The sequence below is a fragment of the Mobula hypostoma genome, chromosome 9 (assembly GCF_963921235.1).
Source record: "Mobula hypostoma chromosome 9, sMobHyp1.1, whole genome shotgun sequence".
NCBI classification, from domain to species: Eukaryota; Metazoa; Chordata; class Chondrichthyes; order Myliobatiformes; family Myliobatidae; genus Mobula; species Mobula hypostoma.
This window is the reverse complement of record NC_086105.1, coordinates 98,833,108-98,854,690: the sequence shown is the minus strand read 5'-3', so window position 1 is coordinate 98,854,690 and position 21,583 is coordinate 98,833,108. Positions and strand designations below refer to the sequence as shown.

At 45.0% G+C, this 21,583-nt stretch overlaps 1 protein-coding gene across 3 annotated transcripts in view; it reads left to right on the top strand.

The window, feature by feature from the left end:
- Positions 1–21,583, top strand: part of LOC134351306 (interleukin-9 receptor-like) — a 66,429-nt gene that overhangs the window by 16,295 nt on the left and 28,551 nt on the right. For 2 of the 3 annotated variants that reach the window (XM_063057374.1, XM_063057375.1), the window contains exons 2-5: positions 10,824–10,903; positions 12,069–12,162; positions 17,009–17,199; positions 18,801–18,946. In XM_063057374.1, coding sequence (XP_062913444.1) covers positions 10,837–10,903; positions 12,069–12,162; positions 17,009–17,199; positions 18,801–18,946 — 498 coding nt within the window. In that variant the 5' untranslated portion in view covers positions 10,824–10,836. Of the gene's footprint in view, positions 1–10,823; positions 10,904–12,068; positions 12,163–17,008; positions 17,200–18,800; positions 18,947–21,583 lie in introns of those variants that run through there. The other variant, XM_063057376.1, reaches the window with a different exon arrangement.

Genomic DNA, 21,583 nt, shown 5'->3' with positions numbered 1-21,583 from the left:
TGGAGATGGCGTCCTCTGTTGACCTGTTGATGCAATAGGCAAATTGATGGGGGTCCAGGGTAGTGGGAAAACAGGATTTCAGATGTGATAGTACACTTTTTGATAGAGGTATATAAAATTATGGTGGGTATAGACAGAGTGAATGCAAGCAGGCTTTTTCCACTGAGGCTGGGGCAGAAAAAACCAGAGGACATGGGTGAAGGGTGAAGGGGGAAAAGTTTAAAGGGAACATTAGCGGGGGCTTCTTCACACAGAGAGTGGTGGGAGTGTGGAATGAGCTGCGAGATAAAATGGTAAATTCGGGCTCACTTTTAAAGTTTAAGAAAAACTTGGACAGGTACGTGGATGAGAGGTGTATGGAGGGATATGGTCCAGGTGCAGGTCAGTGGGACAAGGCAGAAAAATGGTTCAGCACAGCCAAGAAGGGCCAAAAGGCCTGTTTTTGAGCTGTAATGTTCTATGGTTCTATGGTTCTATGTGATAGAACCAGTCACTCAAAGCACTTTGCAATGATGGGGGTGAGTGCAACTGGACAGAAGTCATTCAGGCCCGTGGCAGTGGAATGCTTCGGCACTGGCACAATGGTGGTGATCTTGAAGCTTGTGGGGACAACTGCCTGGGCCAGGGACAGATTAAAAATGTCTGTGAAGACCCCGGCCAACTGCCCTGCACAGACTCTGAGCACACGGCCAGGTATTCCATCCGGACCAGCTGCCTTCCGTACATTCACCCTGCTCAGGGTGGCACAAACATCGGAGGTGGAAAGTGAGAGAGGCAGTTCACCAGGTGGGAGATCCGCTTTGAGGGTGACCACCTTGTTCTCTCGGTCAAAGCAAGCGTAGAAGTAATTGAGCTCATCCAGGAGGGAAGCAGAGCTGGAAGGGGGCACAGTACTAGGTGGTTTGAGGTCTGTAATGACCTGTATGCCTTGCCACATGCACCGGGGGTCCGAGGAGTTGAAATGCTCCTCGATTCTCTGTTTATATATGTTTAGCCTGAGAGATTCCCCTCCTCAGGTTGGCCCTGGCTGAGCTGTAAGCCTCCTGGTCTCCAGACCTGAAGGCTGAATCTCTGGCTTTGAGCAGGAGGCGAACTTCTCTGTTCATCCATGGTTTCTGACTGGGGAAAACTTTTACTTGTTTTTGTGATGTCACTCTATCTACACACTTGTTGATGTGTTCAAGGACAGAGTTGGTATATAAATCAGTGTTAATCTGAGAGTCTGTGTTGGCATGGGCAGCAAACACGCTCCAGTCTGTGTGCTGGAATTGGTGCTGAAGAGCAGAGTCAGCACCCTCCAGCCAGATCTGAATAGTCTTCATTGTGGTTTCACACGTTTAATAACCGGGCTATACTTGGGAAGCAGAAACAATGAAAGATGGTCGGACTGTCCCAGGTGGGGGAGGTAGTGGCTTTGTAAGCGTCAGCCACATTTGTGAAGACATGATCTAAGGTTTCATTACCCCTTGGTGCATGATACATTTTGATAAAATCTTGGAAGCACGGTACATAGGTTACAATGATTAAGGTCCCCAGTGACAATAAAGGCTCCGTCTGGATGCAATGTCTGCAGCTTGCTAATAGCAGCACTGAGGTCTTTCATGGCTACTTCAGCATTCGCATCTGGTGGAACATAAACTGCGACAGCAATGATGCAAGTAAACTCTCGAGGTTGATAAAAAGGTCTGCTCTTAATAATCCGGTATTCCAGATCAGCAGAGCAATAAGTGTCAGCAATGGTAGAGTTAGTACACCATGATCGATTCATGTAGATGCATAAACCACCTCCCTTACTTTTACCTGTCGCTGTTGCAGCTCTGTCAGCCCTGAACCGTGCGCCCTTTCAGTTCCATCACGTTGTTTGGGACATCACTGTTTAGCCACATCTCCGTAAAAAACATGACGTTGCAATCCATAAACCTTCTTTATGTGAGGGTCGAAGTCCTTAGTTCGTCCAGCTTGTTCGTCAGAGACCGAACATTGGCGAGGAAGATGCTAGGTAGTGCTGGCCAGTGTGGATTTAGCCTAAAGGCTGATTTATACTTGTGCGTATGGGCTATGCCGCAGGCCTGATTTATACTTTTGCGTAGCCTTACGCCACAGCGTGCACGCGTAGTTGTGTCTGCGTCGCTCTGCAATTCACCGCCAAAACGCCAGCTGGCGGTGGGGTTTCTATGCCACTGTGTTGAGTTTCTTCGTGAAAGACATGGACGAGGAAATGCATTTCAAATATTTTTGGATGTCGGCAGGTAGACTTGACGATTTGGTTCATCGTCTCCAACCATTTATTTCGCATCAGTGTACAGACATGGTAGAAAAAAGCAACCGGAAATGCATATGAGGAAATGCGATGCTCCCAAGCAGACCAATCACAGCTGTTGCGGTCTGCGTCGCCGTGACACATGAGTTACATTTTTGGGGAGGTGCATGTCACCCTACAGCGTAGGGTACACGGTACCTACAGCGTACATTTGATGCAGAAGTATAAATTGGGCTTTAGCCTAGCACGCAAACCTCCACGCTTCGCCCGTCTTTGTTTACGGTCTCGACGCTGGCGCCGGGCCCTTCCGGTCAGAGCGAGTTGAATGCAGGTCCGCGGTGTCCTTACTAACTCCGGATGTAGTTGGTCAAAGTTGAATGGATAGTCCAAAACTGTGTTGGTGCATCGATAGTTAATGTCCAAAAGTGACTGTTTGCTGTAAGTATAGTTCGCATAGCCGAATCGAGCGAACACGCAGGATCTACTCCAGACCTCGACCTTTCCCACCCACCTGGCTTCACCTATCACCTTCCAGCTAGCCTCTTTCCTCTCCCCTCCCCTCACTCTTTCATTCAGGAATCTCCCCTCTTCCCTCTCAGTCCTGAAGAAGGGTCTCCGCCCGAAATGTTTGCTGTTTTCTCTTTCCCTAGACGCTGCCTGACCTGCTAAGTTCCTCCAGCATGTTGTGTGTGTTGCTTTAGGTTTCTAGCATCTGCAGGTTTTCCCGTGTTTGAAACTCTTAGAGTAGGTTCAGCAAGTACTAAATAAACAGAAAAATCCCCCTTGTACTTCTCTATCAGTGGCAAATCTGGTATAAAACAACTGAAAGCTGAGGAAGTAGATATATAGGAAATTACTGGCAACATAGAGCTTCCTTGATACTGTACTGTATGTAACCCTCTCACTGGGACACATACATAAACTTGGCTCACTGGCTAACTGATGCACTGTCAATAACTCCAGAAGACTGGAGGTAGAGTAAATACTGAAAGGCTTTTATTAGCAGTAAAATGTGACCTCAGCCATGCTGAGTATCTGCCCTGGACTGAGAGGAGGAGCAATGGCGCAATCGCCTTTATTCAGGGGACTGTTGGAGGAGCCACAGGGACAGTCAGCAGAGGGCCGTGACCAGACAGGTAACCCAGTTACAACGTATATATATATATATGGTTTACCACACTAACTCTGCTAGCGGTCACGTGACTCAGCAGTGAGAAAACCATCTTTCATAGACAATACACCTCTAGGGTCAGTATGATTTGGGGTTCAACCAGACAGGAACATCCTGATGTTCTGATAAAAGGAACCTTGATATGAATGCAAGCTGTGTAAATACTGCCCATAAACAGTTACCAGTAGCCCGGAAATGACAGATCGTACACAGGCATAAAATTATAACAAAAGTATATTTACCAAGATTTCAACTTTAACAAACACCTACAGAAAAAGAAAAGGCCCCATTACAGTTAAACCAGTCCAATGTTGGAGCTCATCCTGGAAAAGTTGGGGGTGAATCTCTTACTCACATGCTGGATCCACGTTTGTGTGAAAGCACCTGCCACATTCCAAACTCCCCTCGAAGACCATCTCAAATGAACTGGCTCTCTCAGGAGTATTGGCTCTACCTCATTGGAGCCATTCATCTGTACAAAGCGCTTCTTGCAATGGGGACTCTCCTTCCCATGGCATTCTGCGGCATCTTCCCTTGTCCCCACTCTGCAGTTCCCCTCAAAAAATCCCAAACCAGACTACTGTCCTTCAGAAAACACTTCCCCACACCTCTCTAGAATGTTCTCTCACATCCCACAATCCTGATTGGCTGACTCACATTCCTATGTTGGACAACATGGCTCCTTTTCTTAGCCGAAGCCAAAACACACTTCCCAGCCTGGCACACTGCTTTTACAGAAAACTGCTTAGCATAAACTACCACACAGCACAGCAGCAGAAATCCTAAACAGGGCATTGCACTCTTCCCCCCACCAAAAATAGTCAAGTCCTCAAGACTTTGGAACTTATTGAACCATTATCAATGACACAGTATTCAAACAAATTTCATGATTTCAGGACCCCCAATGCATGTGTACATGGAAGTAACATATCTCACTATGGGGATGGATGCAACACTCTTTTTCTCCAGTGTATTATATGGGGGTTTCCTGACTCTTTGAGACCTTCTCGTCTCATCATCAGCTTATTCAGCCTCAGGCACTTCTTGTGACCTTTCCCGTCTACCAGAGGATGCCTCCCTCTGTCTGCCACTTGTACCTTCTGGTGGCTCAGCTCCCCCTGCCCCATGACTGAACATATCTTCCTTCAGTTTAAGCAGGAGCTGCCGAACATCTTCAGCCTCCACTGGTGCTAACCGGCAAAACATCTCTCAGAAAGCTGTGTTGTCTGCCTCTCTAATAGTGTGGCAAGTACTCTTGGAACAACCAACATCAAACTCATCAGTAGGAAAGGTACATTCGTGTTCCAGCGTCTTCTCAGTTAATCTCCTTTTCCATTCCTTGCGTGTCGGTGAGTCACCAAAGTTGCAGGACTTTGATGTCAACTTCCTCGACCCAAACTATTTCACTTCCACATTTCCAAGCAAAGTAGACACGACCATCACAGGAAAAAGTTGGGCAGTCGGCATTCCACATCTGAGGATAACATCTTTTCCTGAGTGTTCCTGATAATCACTGCCATCCTGTTAGGATACACAGCTGAAGATGATGAAGATGAAGCTGATAATCACTGCCATCCTGTTTGGGTAGACAGCTGAAGATTTCCGCAGTTCAGGTCTCAGCAGCAATCCTGCAGATAAGTGTGATTCTTCTTCCTGATCATCAGGAGCATCCACCTGGATTGCTGAGGCGTCGGGCATTCTGGTAAATTTGTGGATTCCCATCACTCTAGCTACACCCCCAGGACATAACGGGGGAGGTTTAGACTGGGAGTACCAGACAGTACCTCGTTTCTGGTCATCATCCTGCTTCGGAGGAACTTGCACCTTCTCAAAAGCAGCTCTGAACACAGGCTGAACGGACAAGGTTTTCAAAAAGTTCTCCCCATTTCTCTCCTTTTATGCTACCACAAGTCTTCTCACAATGGAAATATTTGTTCCCACAGGAATGGAGTCTTCACCCTTTTCAATCGGATTCAGGCAGACCATCATTGGTGTGTCAGTAGTCTCAGTTACGCCAACATTTGCTTCTGAAAACTCCAGTTTCAACAACAAATAACTATCATACAGTTTCTCATCAGTACCAAGCCCCCAAATCTCAAGAGCAATGAGTGGCATCAATGGTAAATGCATCAAATACTGGTTGTAAAAGGATCTGTAGAATAAAGTGACTTGAGAACCTGTGTTAAGTATGGCTCCAGCATAAATACCTTCAATCCATATGGATATGTCAGAACTTGGTCCCACTAAACCTTCAGGAATATTGTTTTCCATTTTAGTATTTCCCTTGATATACTGATTGGAACGTATCCTCTCCGAGTTGCCAGCCATTCTTTTACTGGGTCCTTCTGTAGCTTTGCGTCCTTTCTTCGCTGTTTGATTAACCGCTGACTTACTTTTCGAAGATTTCCTGTCACTCACAGTCTTGCTTGAAATGTCCATCTCCTCCACAGTTGTAATAGAAAATACCCGTTGCCTCGCTGGTCAAGAGACCCTTCTCAGCAGCATTCCTCTGCGCTGTAAGTCCTACAGGTGGGTCGAGTTTCCCAATGGGTGTGTCACGTTTCGCTGAAACATTAGCAGACATCTATTGAATCAGTTCAGCTCGAAGGTTTTCCACCTCATTCCTCAAAAGCTTTATCTCTGTGGTATCTGGGGCTACTTTAGCAACAGAGGTTACCACTGAAGACACTGCTTGGCTTTTGTAAATGTTCTGCTTCTCAATCCATCTTTCCTCCGCTCTAACTTCTCTGTATAACTAGGTAAAAGATAGAGGAGGGCATATCTTGCAGGCCATTCATATGCATAGAGCAATCACGTCACGTGACAACGCGCCCTTCACAACTTGCTCCGTCCTCAAGCAATTTCTCTCAGAAACATAGAAACATAGAAACATAGAAAATAGGTGCAGGAGTAGGCCATTCGGCCCTTCGAGCCTGCACCGCCATTTATTATGATCATGGCTGATCATCCAACTCAGAACCCCGCCCCAGCCTTCCCTCCATACCCCCTGATCCCTGTAGCCACAAGGGCCGTATCTAACTCCCTCTTAAATATAGCCAATGAACTGGCCTCAACTGTTTCCTGTGGCAGAGAATTCCACAGATTCACCAGTCTCTGTGTGAAGAAGTTTTTCCTAATCTCAGTCCTAAAAGGCTTCCCCTTTATCCTCAAACTGTGACCCCTCGTTCTGGACTTCCCCAACATCGGGAACAATCTTCCTGCATCTAGCCTGTCCAATCCCGTTAGGATTTTATATGTTTCAATCAGATCCCCCCTCAATCTTCAAAATTCCAACGAGTACAAGCCCAGTTCATCCAGTCTTTCTTCATATGAAAGTCCTGCCATCCCAGGAATCAATCTGGTGAACCTTCTTTGTACTCCCTCTATGGCAAGGATGTCTTTCCTCAGATTAGGGGACCAAAACTGCACACAATACTCCAGGTGTGGTCTCACCAAGGCCTTGTACAACTGCAGTAGTACCTCCCTGCTCCTGTACTCGAATCCTCTCGCTATAAATGCCAGCATACCATTCACCTTTTTCACCGCCTGCTGTACCTGCATGCCCACTTTCAATGACTGGTGTATAATGACACCCAGGTCTCGTTGCACCTCCCCTTTTCCTAATTGGCCACCATTCAGATAATAATCTGTTTTCCTATTTTTGCCACCAAAGTGGATAACTTCACATTTATCCACATTAAATTGCATCTGCCATGAATTTGCCCACTCACCCAACCTATCCAAGTCACTCTGCATCCTCTTAGCATCCTCCTCACTGCTAACACTGCCACCCAGCTTCGTGTCATCCGCAAACTTGGAGATGCTGCATTTAATTCCCTCATCCAAGTCATTAATATATATTGTAAACAACTGGGGTCCCAGCACTGAGCCTTGGGGTACCCCACTAGTCACCGCCTGCCATTCTGAAAAGGTCCCGTTTATTTCCACTCTTTGCTTCCTGTCTGCTAACCAATTCTCCATCCACATCAATACCTTACCCCCAATACCGTGTGCTTTAAGTTTGCACACTAATCTCCTGTGTGGGACCTTGTCAAAAGCCTTTTGAAAATCCAAATATACCACATCCACTGGTTCTCCCCATCCACTCTACTAGTTACATCCTCAAAAAATTCTATGAGATTCGTCAGACATGATTTTCCTTTCACAAATCCATGCTGACTTTGTCCGATGATTTCACCACTTTCCAAATGTTCTGTTATCACATCTTTGATAACTGACTCCAGCAGTTTCCCCACCTCCAACGTTAGGCTAACCGGTCTATAATTCCCCGGTTTCTCTCTCCCTCCTTTTTTAAAAAGTGGGGTTACATTAGCCACCCTCCAATCCTCAGGAACTAGTCCAGAATCTAACGAGTTTTGAAAAATTATCACTAATGCATCCACTATTTCTTGGGCTACTTCCTTAAGCACTCTAGGATGCAGACCATCTGGCCCTGGGGATTTATCTGCCTTCAATCCCTTCAATTTACCTAACACCACTTCCCTACGAACATGTATTTCCCTCAGTTCCTCCATCTCACTGGACCCTCAGTCCCCTACTATTTCTGGAAGATTATTTATGTCCTCCTTAGTGAAGACAGAACCAAAGTAATTATTCAATTACTTTGTGCCCCTTTGTGGCACAAACAGTGCAACAGTTTCTCCAACCTGAAAAGGTAGACAGAAATCTTCTCTCATTCCTCCTGGAGTGTGTGCCTAAACTTCATCCTAAGATTGGCTGCACTTTCAGCAGTGCCAAAAGCATTTTCCAGAGCTTGCAAGTAATTAGCTGACACGGCCAATGGCTTTTTCTGCCTTTAGAAACCTCAGCATATCAGCTCGCAGACCCTTTAAACTCTCTACCAGTCTAGGGTTTTTCATATTATCTGAGGACTACCACTCATCCATTGACAGAGATGTCTGCTCAGCCCAAGGCTCATGTTCTTCTTCCCCATCAGGTGTGGGCTTGACTCCAGAGAACGCTCCCAGCCTATGATGACTTTGATGTTTATCAACCAGGATGTAATAGCTGAAACCAACTCAGAATTTCCATCAACCACTGAAAGGCCCATTAGATCTTTCACATCAGACAACTCTTTCTCCTTAATTCACAGAAACAAAAACAACTAGGCTTTAAAGTCACCACCCTCAGCTACATGCCCCCCTTCTCTAAAAATATGGACCGCCGATGACTCTGCCTCTTCAGGGTCTCTTAACCTATCAGGCAGTACAACTTCAGTTACATCACTGCTAGTCCCGACAAATATGACATCCTTATGATCTGATTGGTCAGAATGCCATTCAATCAGTGAAACTTTTCCCAACACTTTGACAGAACTCAGCACTCTCAGCAGCAGTTTGTTGGGAATTTGGACATCCACCCGGCTCAGAACACAAGCATTATTTCTGGAATCTCTTCGAATCACACCAAACCTTAATCCCTGGGGCATCCACATAGAGTACCTTAGTCATTTTCCCCGGCACTAGTTTAAACACAGCTTAGACACACTAACAGCTAAATCAATTCTTAAACTGCATTCGTATAGCATTCAGAACCTGGACAATGTCCCCTACAAATGTAACCCTCTTACCAGGGCTTGTATACAAACTTGGCTCGTTGGCTAACTCTGCTAGCAGTCTCGTGACTCAGCGGTGAGAAGACCATATTTCATAGACTATATATGTCTGGGGTCAGTATGATTTGAGGTTCAACTAAACAGGAACATCATGATGTTCCAATAAAAGGAAACTCGATGTGAGTGCAATCTGTGTAAATACTGCCCATACACAGTTACTCTTAGCCCGGAAATGACAGATCGTACACAGGCATAAAATTATAACAAAAGTATATTTACCAAATTTTCAACTTTAATAAACACTTACAGAAAAAGAAAAGGCCCCATTACAGTTAAACCAGTCCAATGTTGGAGCTCATCCTGGAAAAGTTGGGGGTGAATCTCTTACTCACATGCTGGATCCACGGTTTGTGTGAAAGCACCTGCCACATTCCAAACTCCCCTCGAAGACCATCTCAAATGAACTGGCTCTCTCAGGAGTATTGGCTCTACCTCATTGGAGCCATTCGTCTGTACAAAGCGCTTCTTGCAATGGGGACTCTCCTTCCAACGGCATTCTGTGGCATCTTCCCTTGTCCCCACTCTGCAGTTCCCCTCAAAAGACCCCAAACCAGACTACTGTCCTTCAGAAAACACTTCCCCACACCTCTCTAGAATGTTCTCTCACATCCCACAATCCTGATTGGCTGACTCACATTCCTATGTTGGACAACATGGCTCCTTTTCTTAGCTGAAGCCAAAACACACTTTCCAGCCTGGCACACTGCTTTTACAGAAAACCGCTTAGCATAAACTACCGCACAGCACAGCAGTAGAAATCTTAGCCAGGGCATTACATGTACATCCAACTGTTCTTGGGTAGGTTCAGCATAGGTCAAATACAGAGTTTAGCTCCTGTTGTACCAACCCTACATGTGCTCCTGGGACAGTTACCGTATGAGCCAGATACAGCGTACCAGCTACTTACTGCCCCCCATGTGACATTGCTGGTGGCTGATCTGCAGTCTATCATTACTAATTAGTTTAGGGGTACTTTGGTCTTTGAACTCTCATAGTTACTCAGGTTCCTTGAGATTGTTATAACCGGGGGTGATAATGGGGACAAGCTCCCACTACCTATTAAATGCTCTCAATGGCGTGCGCCTCGTATAGTCCCTGATAACCAAATCCAATTCCTGACCTTCACGTGTGGCTTAGCTACTGAGCCCAGCAGATCCGTTTCTACCGACAGGAGAAGGGGCAAAGACTGGTTTCTGCCTTCAAACCAGTCACTTTCAGGACATGGGGTTCATCAGTCACGGCCAACAGCTCACACTGGAGAAGGAGAGCTCTGATCTCAAACCTCCGCTGCCTTGCAGCTGTACCCAGTCAGTGGGAAGGCTTCGGGAATAAACCCCGAGGGGAAAATGCGGACACAAACAAGGGAAGATCTGCAGGCGCTGGAAATCCAAGCACCACAGAGAAAATGCTGGAGGAACTCAGCAGGCCAGGCAGCATCCATGGAAAAGAGTAGAGTCGACGTTTCGGGCTTTGACCCTTCAGCAGGGCTTGGGGTCCCTAAGACAGGCCTACATTGAGTTCAACATGGACTGGCAACTCCTGTGATGTTCCAGGTGCCAAACTGTATCGGTCTCTGCTGCTTACTTGGGTTCATCAGATGTGTGGAGAGGGGGAGCCTGCTACATGGGCACCAGATTGCCCTCCATATCGTACTGCCCTGGTTCGCATATGTAGACAGTAGGTGCGCAACATCCATGGCCGACACTGACCAACGTAGGCTTCGAGTTCACTAATCAGTCTCCTTTTTGTCCAAACAGGTTTGCAGCAGACATGCCAACCAGAGTGAGATTCCTCTTTTTCTCACTGATGTGCTTCACTGTGAAAGCTCAGCCATCGAGTAGGTATTTGGAACTTCATCACAATCAGCACACGCAAGCAAGCTGTTTCCCTTCCAGCTTTTGATGTAAATGAGAAGCCAGCCGTTCATACTTCAGTCAGACTTCACAGAGGGGTTCATGTACATCAGGAAAGCTGACTGTAGTTACTGTTTATTGGTATGGGAACAGAACAGATGAAGTAGAGAGGTGACTTAGGTCATCTGTATACAATATTAGAGCGTGGTATTGTACAGTACAGGAGAAGGCCCTTCAGCCCACAGTATCTGTGCTGACATAGAAACATAGGAAATAGGTGCAGGAGTAGGCCATTCGGCCCATCAAGACTGCACCGCCATTCAGTATGATCATGGCTGATCATCCAACTCAGAACCCTGTACTTGCCTTCTCTCCATACCCCCTGATCCCTTTAGCCACAAGGGCCATATCTAACTCCCTCTTAAATATGGCCAGTGAACTGGCCTCAACTGTTTCCTGTGGCACAGAATTCCACAGATTCACCACTCTCTGTGTGAAGAAGTTTTTCCTCATCTCGATCCTAAAAGGCTTCCCTTTTATCCTTAAACTGTGACCCCTCGTTCTGGATTTCCCCAACATCGGGAACAATTTTCCTGAACCTAGCCTGTCCAATCCCCTTAGAATTTTACATGTTTCAATAAGATCCCCCCTTAATCTTCTAAATTCCAGTGAGTATAAGCCTAGTTGATCCAGTCTTTCATCATATGAAAGTCTTGCCATCCCAGGAATCAATCTGGTGAACCTTCTTTGTACTCCCTCTATGGCAAGGATGTCTTTCCTCAGATTAGGGGACCAAAACTGCACACAATACTCCAGGTGTGGTCTCACCAAGGCCTTGTACAACTGCAGTAGAACCTCATGATATCGAGACATGATATCATATTTAACCATGTGCCTGCACATGATCCATACCCCTCCATTCCTCGCCTGTTCAAAATGAAGGTGTGAAGTAGGTTTTTTAATTGTTAAAACTTGCTGGTAATAATAAAACCACCGATAATAGTAAGAGTCATTGTCCTGGTAATTTGCAATTGAATTTTGGCAACAGTTTGAAGGGGCCCAGACCTTTGATTAATTTGGACAGAGTGATATTGGGAAAGTAACACAATATACACACTGCTTCACCTCATCTTGTGTTTTGTTATGAAGGTAATCTGATATGCTATGTTGACTATCCACAAACAATGAACTGCACGTGGACAGAAACAAGAAATGACAGCCATGTTACACTGGAAATCCGCAGGTAAGCAATTTCCACTGGCTAATTAGATCTTGTGAGGATCCCATGCTACCTCGCATCAGTGTTATGAAACGGGGATTAGCATGTCACCTCGGATTCCTAATTTCAAACCCAACTCACATCCCGTTGCAGGTGTCCAATGTTGAAAAACTGGAACCTGTACATCTTTCGAAATCTGTAAAAGTATTTGGTGACATAACAAGTCTCCCGAAGCTCTTTATCAAGTGGAGATGCTGGTGTACATTGCTCATGATTACATCAATGTACTGGGCTCAGGATAGATCCTCTGAGACATTGGTGACTAGGAACCTTTCCACTGCTAACCCCTCAATGAGCGTATCATCGAGATTTCCCATTCCAGACGGCCATAATCAGTTACACGAGACCATCTGCAGATGCTGCAAATCCAAAGCAACACACACAAATTACTGGAGGAACTCAGCAGGCCAGGCAGCATCTATCCAAAAGAATAAACAGTCGATGTTTCAAACCCTTCATCGGGACTGAAACATTGACTGTTTACTCTTTTCCATAGATGCCGCCTGGCCTGCTGAGTTCGTCCGGCATTTTGTGTGCGTCGTTGCAAAATCAGTTTCTGTGTCTGGCTGACATTGGGAGTGAGGTTGTTTTTGCAACACCGCTCAACCAGCTGATCTATTTCACTCTATAAGCCTCCTCACTGCCATCTGCGACTCCACAAAAAACAGTGGTATCTTCGGCAAACTTATAGATGGGACTTGAGCTGTGCTTAGCCGCATAGTTATGAGTGTAGAATGAGTACACACATCCTTGAGGTGCATCTGAGTTGATAGTCAGCGGATAGGAGATACTTGTTACTGATATGCACTGACTGTGTTCTCTCGTTGCAGAGGGAGGTACAGAGGCCCAGGTTTTGAAGTGTGAGGAATGATGATATTGAACAACAAGCTGTAATCAATAAAAAGTAGCCCGACATAAAAGTTAATCTATGCCTTCCTTGTCCCAGGAGTATTTTTGCTAAGTTGGTTCTTATTGTCACCTGTACCAAGGTACAGCGAAAAACTTCGTTTTGCATGCTCTCCTTGCAGATCATTTCATCACATCAGTATGTTGAGGTGGCACAAGAGAAAATAACACAATATAGAATATGGTAGTGGTCGCCAACCTGTCGATCTTTGAGACTTTCCCAGTAGATCCCGAGAAAAATGAAAAACAAACACACAAATACTTTTGTAATGTGAGCATTATAAAAATAAATAATACTAATTAGGATAATGGTAATATAGCAATACTCCCACTACGGAAAGCTGTTTGTAAAGAGACATTGTCTCCGGGTTGCGGGGGTTTAGTTCCGTTCTTTCTGCCCAGTGCGCATGTGTGTAGCTCCCTCGCCATGCACCGCGTTTTCAGCGTAGCCTGTGCTGTATCAAAGTGACCAATCAGATTGGATAAGAGTACAGACTGTCGCAAACATCAATATACGGCAATCACTCATGATATCCTGATAGCATGGCGGAGGCTCCACAAGAGAAGGCGGACATGTACAAATTCCATCCAGAATGGGAAGAGGAATTTTTATTTACCTTGGTGAAAGACAAGTGTGCATGTATGTTGTGCCACCAACACAAGCACTGACTAAAAGGGGGAATCTGGAGTGGCACCACCACACCAACCACCAGGAATTTAGACACCTACCCCCCAAAGAGCGCAATCCGCGCCAGGAAAGTTGAGGAGCTGAAATCTGGGTTGAAGGCCCAGCAATCGTTTTTCACAAAACATGCTGCTCAAAATAAGGAAGCGGTACAGTCGACATTTCAGGCCAAGACCCTTCGTCAGGGTCTCGGCCTGAAATGTGGACTGCACCCCTTCCTAGAGATGCTGCCTGGCCTGCTGCGTTCACCAGCAACTTTGATGTATGTTGCTTGAATTTCCAGCATCTGCAGAATTCCTGTTGTTTGCTCAAAATAAGGCTGCTATTGAAGCATCATTTCGTGTAAGTCACCTTTTGGCTAAACACAAGAAGCCTTTTACAGATGGCGATTTATTCAAGGAAGCAATGGTCATTACCGCAGAGACTGTTTTTAATGACTTTAAAAACAAAAATGACATCACAACCGCAATACATAATATACTGCTTGGCCCTGCAACAGTGACAAGGAGGGTAGAGTCACCGTCAGAGGATGTGGATCGACTTCAAGTTAAAGGACTTGTCACTCTGTGAATATTTTTCACTACAGTTCGATGAATCCCTGGATGTAATGCAAACAGCTCAGCTTGTTGTATTTGTCAGAATGGTTTTCCAGGATTTTACAACAAAGGAGGACTTCTTCACTCTTTTGTAATTAAAGGAGAGAAGGAGAAGTGAGGATATTTACAATGAGTTTAAAAAACATATGTCTGTGAAAATGACATCCCCATTCATAAACTGGTGGCAATTACTACTGATGGGGCCCCAGCAATGCGTGGTGTGTGCATTGGTTTTATAGCACTGTACTGTAATGACCCTCATTTTCCCAGCTTCCTGGATTATCACTGTGTGATTCATCAGCAGGCCTTGGCTGGGAAGGCCATGGACTTTTCTCATGTAATGACTCTGGTGGTCAAACTGATAAACTTGATTCGAGCAAAAGCATTTCAGCACCGCTTATTCAAGGCGTTATTGGATGAGTTCGATGCCACTTACGGAGACATAATTCTTCATGCTGATGTTCGGTGGTTGAATCACGGCAAAGTGCTGCAATGATTTGTTGACTTGCTGCCTGAGATAAAGATTTTTCTGTCGACAAGAAACGAGGAGCACGAGGAACTCTCAGATGATGCATGGCTACTGGATTTAGGGTTTCTGATAGACCTAACGGCTAAATTAAATGCACTCAACAACAAGCTCATGGGAAAAGACCGACACCTGCTCCACATGATTCGCGCAGTAAATGGATTTAAGGCCAAGCTCAGTGTTTGGATTTCAAATTTAAAGAACGGGAGGCTGACACACTTTCGCAACTTGGAAAAAACATTACAGGCCATCATGGAAAAAAATGCTTTTCGCCCTGAGCAGCACTGTGCTTACCTAGACAAACTGGCAATAGAGTTCGATCAACACACATCAAAGTTGCTGGTGAACGCAGCAGGCCAGGCAGCATCTCTAGGAAGAGGTACAGTCGATGTTTCAGGTCGAGACCCTTTGTCCTGACGAAGGATCTTGGCCCGAAACGTCAACTGTACCTTTTCCTAGAGATGCTGCCTGGCCTGCTGCGTTCACCAGCAACTTTGATGTGTATTGCTTGAATTTCCAGCATCTGCAGAATTCCTCTTGTTTGCGTTAATAGAGCTCGATCGGCGTTTTGGGGAGTTAAACGTTATGAAAGATATTGCTGCATTTATTTCAAACCCATTTCTGCTGATCGATATAGAACAGATAGCAGCCAAATTCCAGCACATATTTGGTATGCCAAGTGATACTAAATTGGAAGCACAAACGGAAATTGATTTGTAAAATGACATCGAGCTTAAAGCAAGATCAAGGGACGGTGACTTTTGGGGGCTTGTCAGCAGGGAGAAGTTTCCTTATCTCACCACATGTGCACTAAAAGTCAGTGCCTACTTTGGGTCAACTTATCTGTGTGAAATTGCATTTTCACAGATGAAATTTATCAAATCTAAGTACAGGAGCTGACTTACTGACAGACACCTCACAGACTGTCTCACACTGTCTATCTGTAGTTACAAGTTAAGTTTCAGGGAACTAGCAGAAAGTATTCAGTCATCACACTGAGTGCAACAGTCAATTTTTATTCATTTGTTTTTCATGTTGAAATAAATTTAAATAATGAAACTTAGAATTAAAGGTGTGAAGTATTGTAATATTCTTAAAGAAAGACAGCTATGCCCTGTTTGATATGCTAGTTACAGTGTTTTCTTGTTTGAATTAATTTGAAAGTTTGACAAAAGCATTCAGATTATGAAGACACGCAGTCCTCTTTTATTGTCATTTAGTAATGCTTGCATCAAGAAATGATGCAATATTTTGTGTAATTCAAATACAATTAGCCCAAATAAAAGGACTCAAATTGGAAGTTCAATCTGAGCTGTTTTTTCACTAAATAATTTAGTAGGTAGATCTTGCCTTTCACTTAGGTCGAGGTAGGGGATCTTGGGTTTAAGAAGGTTGGTGACCACTAGAATATGGTGTTACGGTTAATGGGAAAGCGACAAGCTGCTAGACAGTAAGGGACAATCCAGACAAAGCAGATTATGAGGTCAAGAGTCTGTCCTATTTGTATTACTTGTAAGGTTCATTTTATAAGGAGGTTTACTCTCAAAGTTACCAGAGCTGCACCTACCCTGAGAGAGTCCGAGAGGCACTGTGGAGGAAGCTTTACTCCATACTCAAATGATCACAGACGAGGAGAAAGATAACATTAGTGTTATCATTCTGTACTGAAACCCCAGGACTGACACAGCACTCCATACGTAACACGTGTTGTATGTGCCCTAGGAAAACTTCATGTGGCAGCGTAGAGGGACCCTGATTTATTTAACCCTGTGATCTACATGTTTTCCCAACAAAGTGAGCTCTTGAGTTGAATCTTGTTGCTGAGCTCTATGCCTTCCTCAGTTCATTACATTAGTGTAGCCTTGACTACTTGTTGCTCGAGGGCTGCTTAACCCTGTTCCATGCCATTTCATTATTTTATTTAGTGGAAAGCAGGAGATAAAGGAGAGGAGACTGAAATCCCAACTTAACCAAGACAGATAAAGACTGAGAGAAGACAAGAGAAACCTTAATTAATCGGGGTCAAATTTTCAAGGGGGGGTGGCCTAAAATAGCCCCATCAACGCAATGGACACTAACCATCTTCTGCCTTTTTAGTTCTGCAACGAAAGAAATCAAAAATCAATGTACAATGTCAAGACTGCAGGCTACGTTGGAGGAGGGAAGGCTTCATGCTTACTTTTGCACAATGTGTGTTAGCACATTTATGCAACAGTATGATCTCATTGTTACAACAAGCAGCCAAGCCAATGTTTCTGTTGTCAACGACTTCAATCCTGGTCATCACAGTAAGTATCAATTTAAAGGGCTCAAGACTCAGTATTACCTAGAAACTTGTGTGTTCTGGATGGGCTCAACACAAGCTCCCCTTTGCTGAGACTTTCAGTTGTGCCCAAGGTAATAGTTAACAAACGACCAATGTTTGGAGTTTAAAATGTGCTGCTGCCTGGCTGTTCCTCACCAAGGCTGGGCTTAATATTTAGTAGTCATGGGCTTGGCCAAACTTGGCCGTGGCTTTGGGATGTCAGGGTCGGCACCTGTGGATGAGAAGAAAGGGAAGAGCCTGGGGCATGGGTTACAGTGGAAATTGAGATTGTGGGGGGGTGTGGTTTTAGGAGGGTCAGGATTAAGACTATGGGAAAATTGGGATAAGCAACGAGTCAGAGGTATGGGTGCTGACCCTTGTCCTGAAGTGAAGTGCACTCTTAAAAGAATTTCTGTGGCAAGATAGAAACATAGAAAACCTACAGCACAATACAGGCCCTTCGGCCCACAAAGCTGTGCCGAACATGTCCCTACCTTAGAACCAGCTAGGCTTTACCCATAGCCCTCTATTTTTCTAAGCTCCATGTAGCCATCCAGGAGTCTCTTAAAAGACCCTATTGTTTCTGCCTCCACCACCGCAGCCGGCAGGCGTAAACAACTTACCCCTGACATCTCCTCTGTACCTGTTTCCAAGCACCTTAAAACTATCCTCTCTTGTGATAGCCATTTCAGCCCTGGGAAAAAGTCTCTGACTATCCACACGGTCAATGCCTCTCATTATCTTGTACACCTCTATCAGGTCACCTCTCATCCTCCATCGCTCCAAGGAGAAAAGGCCGAGTTTATTCAACCTATTCTCCCCAATCCAGGCAACATCCTTGTAAATCTCCTCTGCACCCTTTCTATGGTTTCCACATCCTTCCTGTAGAGAGGCGATCAAAACTGAGCATGGTACTCCAAGTGGGGTCTGACCAGGGTCCTGTATAGCTGCAACATTACCTCTCGGCTCTTAAACTCAATCCTACAATTAATGAAGGCCAATGCATTGTATGCCTTCTTAACCACAGAGTCAACCTGCGAAGCAGCTTTGAGTGTCCGATGGACTTGGACCCCAAGATTACTCTGATCCTCCATACTGCCAAGAGTCTTACCATTAATGCTATATTCTGCCATCATATTTGACCTACCAAAATGAACCACCTCACACTTATCTGGGTTGAACTCCATCTGCCACTTCTCAGCCCAGTTTGCATCCTATCAGTATCCTGCTGTAACCTCTGACAGCCCTCCACACTATCCACAACACCCCCAACCTTTGTGTCATCAGCAAATTTACTAACCCATCCCTCCACTTCCTCATCCAGGTCATTTATAAAAATCACAAAGTGTAGGGGTCCCGGAACAGATCCCTGAGGCACACCACTGGTCACCAACCTCCATACAGAATATGACCCGTCTACAACCACTCTTTGCCTTCTCTGGGCAAGCCAATCCTGGATCCACAAAGCAATGTCCCCTTGGATCCCATGCCTCCTTACTTTCTCAATAGGCCTTGCATGGGGTACCTTATCAAATGCCTATCTTCTATCTTTCCGTTTAACTCTTAAACACTATTGTCGTTCAGTCCAGCTGAAGGCACCTTACCACTTATCTGTGACAAAGAACTCCACTGCCCAGATTGTTAACATCTCATGGAAGATCGATGATGGACGTTATCTCAAAGGTTGTCTGCAATATGAACTGCAATACTGGACCAAAGAGACAAGAGAGGTGGGTGAAACTGCACTCCCCCGACATTGGTGGCTCTCAGTGTATTGCAAGAACACCAACAATCTCCATCCCATAAAACAATCTCACAACTTCCAATGCAAGGCTGTAGAAAGATGTATAACCACCTTCTCCACCAAAGGAGAACAGTAACAGCAAAAGACATTACAGTGTTTGCACAATGTGTTGACAGTTTCTTCAACTTGAGTTCCTGTGAATGGATGTTTATTGGACCAGAGAGAGTTATTTGTCATGGTTCCCTGCTGGAATCTTGCAATTTGTAACATACATTAAAACTGGTAGAATTACAAACTTGGGAAGGGGCATCGAACTATGTGAAGGAGTGAAGAAGTAACAGACAGAGAATATTGACGAACAGCAGATGAACTTCAATGCAGTTCACCTGTGTGAGGGAAATTGTGTGAGTAGGAAGACTAAGGTGAGGCCTACTGAATGAGAAGCTGGCTTTCTGTGCTCCAGTAACTCTTGTGGCCGAGCATGTTTTATATCCATACTGATTAACTAATTCTAAGATCTAAAATTAACTAAGATCTGTACTAATCAGTAGGTAATTAACCCATCTCTGCAACTTTTGCAATGTCAACTGACAGAGGTCTCAACCGACAGCATTTCTGGATAACAGAAACTTGGCACTGCGTGAAATTCTTGGAACCCTCCGGTTTCTGTTTCCACAACTGTTACACCATAGTTAAAAAGAAGATAACCAGGATGCAAGTTGTGTAGCATGGCATTTTCTTTTCTGGTCAGCAGTGGGGTTGAACTGGAGGGTTCCAGCCTGCAATTCTGAAGTGGCGTGAGAGCAGAGTCTCTGAGAGGTGCAGTCTGTGTGGTATCCCTGTGCGAAGTCTGAACGTTCTCCCTACGTGGAGATTGCATGTTCTCCCTATGACTATGTGAAAAGGTCAGATGACAAGACCAGGGAGAACTGGCTAATTGCATTCACAATTGGCCTGATGATAGAAGATTGTTTCTCGGACTGGACACCCGTGACGAGAGGGATGCTTCGGGGTTTGATGCTGGTCCCTTCACTCTTTTGTCATCTACACTCAGTGATCACTCCATTAGGTACCTCTTGTATCTAATAAAGTGCACACTGAGCGTGTGTGTGTGTGGTCTTCTGCTGCAGTATCCCATCCACTTCAAGGATTGACATGCTGTGCATTCAGAGATGCTCTTCTGCACACCACTGGTTATTTGAGTTACTGTTTCCTTCCTGTCAGCTTGAACCAGTCTGGTCATTCTCCTCTGGCCTCTCTCAATAACAATTCATTTTTGCTCACAGAACTGCTCATTTGATTTGTTTTTGGTTGTGTATGCAAATCCCAGAAGATCAGCAGTTTCTGAGTTACTCAAACCACCCCATCTGGCACCAGTAATCATTCCATGATTGCATTTCTTCCCTGTTCTGATGATAGGTCTGAACAACAACTGGGGGCCCTGGTGGGGTAGTGGTTAGCATGACGCTATCACAGCTCAGAATATCAGAGTTTGGAGTTCAATTCCAGCATCCTTTGTAAGCAAGTTTATACGTCCCTTCTTGTGAGCTCCCTCTGGGTACTCTGGTTTCCTCGCACATTCCAAAGGTGTACCGGTTAGTAGGGTAGTTGGTCAATATAAGTTGTCCTGTGATGAGACTGGGGTTAAATTGTTGGGTTGCTGGGTGGCAAGGTTCGGTGAGCTGGAAAGGCCGGTTCCTCTCTGTAACGCTAAATAAACTGAACCTCTTGACCATGTCTGCATGCATTTATGCATTGAGTTGCTACCACATGTTTGGCTGATTAAATAATTACATTTAAGAACAGGTGTACATGTGTGCCTAATAAATTACCCACTGAGTGTCTAGCAACAATTTGTATAAGCATATACAACCATGGCTAATGAGTGGACAATGAAGAAGGTTATCAAAAATTGCTGGGGGATCTTGATCAGGCAAATAACTGGGCTGAGGAATGATAAATGGAGTTTAATTCAGCTAAGTGTGAGGCGTTGCAAGTTTTGGAAAGTGAAAACCAGGTAGAATTTTAACAAACAAGAGAAAATCTGCAGATGCTGGAGATCCGAGCAACACGCACAAAATGCTGGAGGAACTCAGCGGGCCAGACAGCATCTAGGAAACGACACTCACAACACGCTGGAGGAACCCAGCAGGTCGGGCAGCATCAGTGGAAAAGATCGGTCGACGTTTCAGGCCAGAACCCTTCGTCAGGACACATCTAGGAAACCAGTACAGTCGACGTTTTGGGCTGATGTTTGAGTTCCTCCAGCATTTTGTGTCTGTTGCTAGGATTTTAACAATGAACGTAGGGTCCTGGTGAGTGTTGTAGAACAGAGGAACCTTGGAGTACAAGTACATAGTTCCCTGAAAACGGAGTCACAGGTAGACAGGGTGGCAAAGAAGGCTTTTGGCATGCTGGAATTCATTAGACCATAACACCATAAGGCATTGGAGCAGAATTAGACTATTTGACCCATTGAGTCTGCTCTGCCATTCAATTATGGCTGATTTATTATCCCTCTCAATCCCATTCTTCTGCCTTCTCCCATAACTTTTGATGCCCTGATTGATCAAGAACTTATCAACTTCCACTTGAAATATACCCAATGACTTGGCCTCCACAG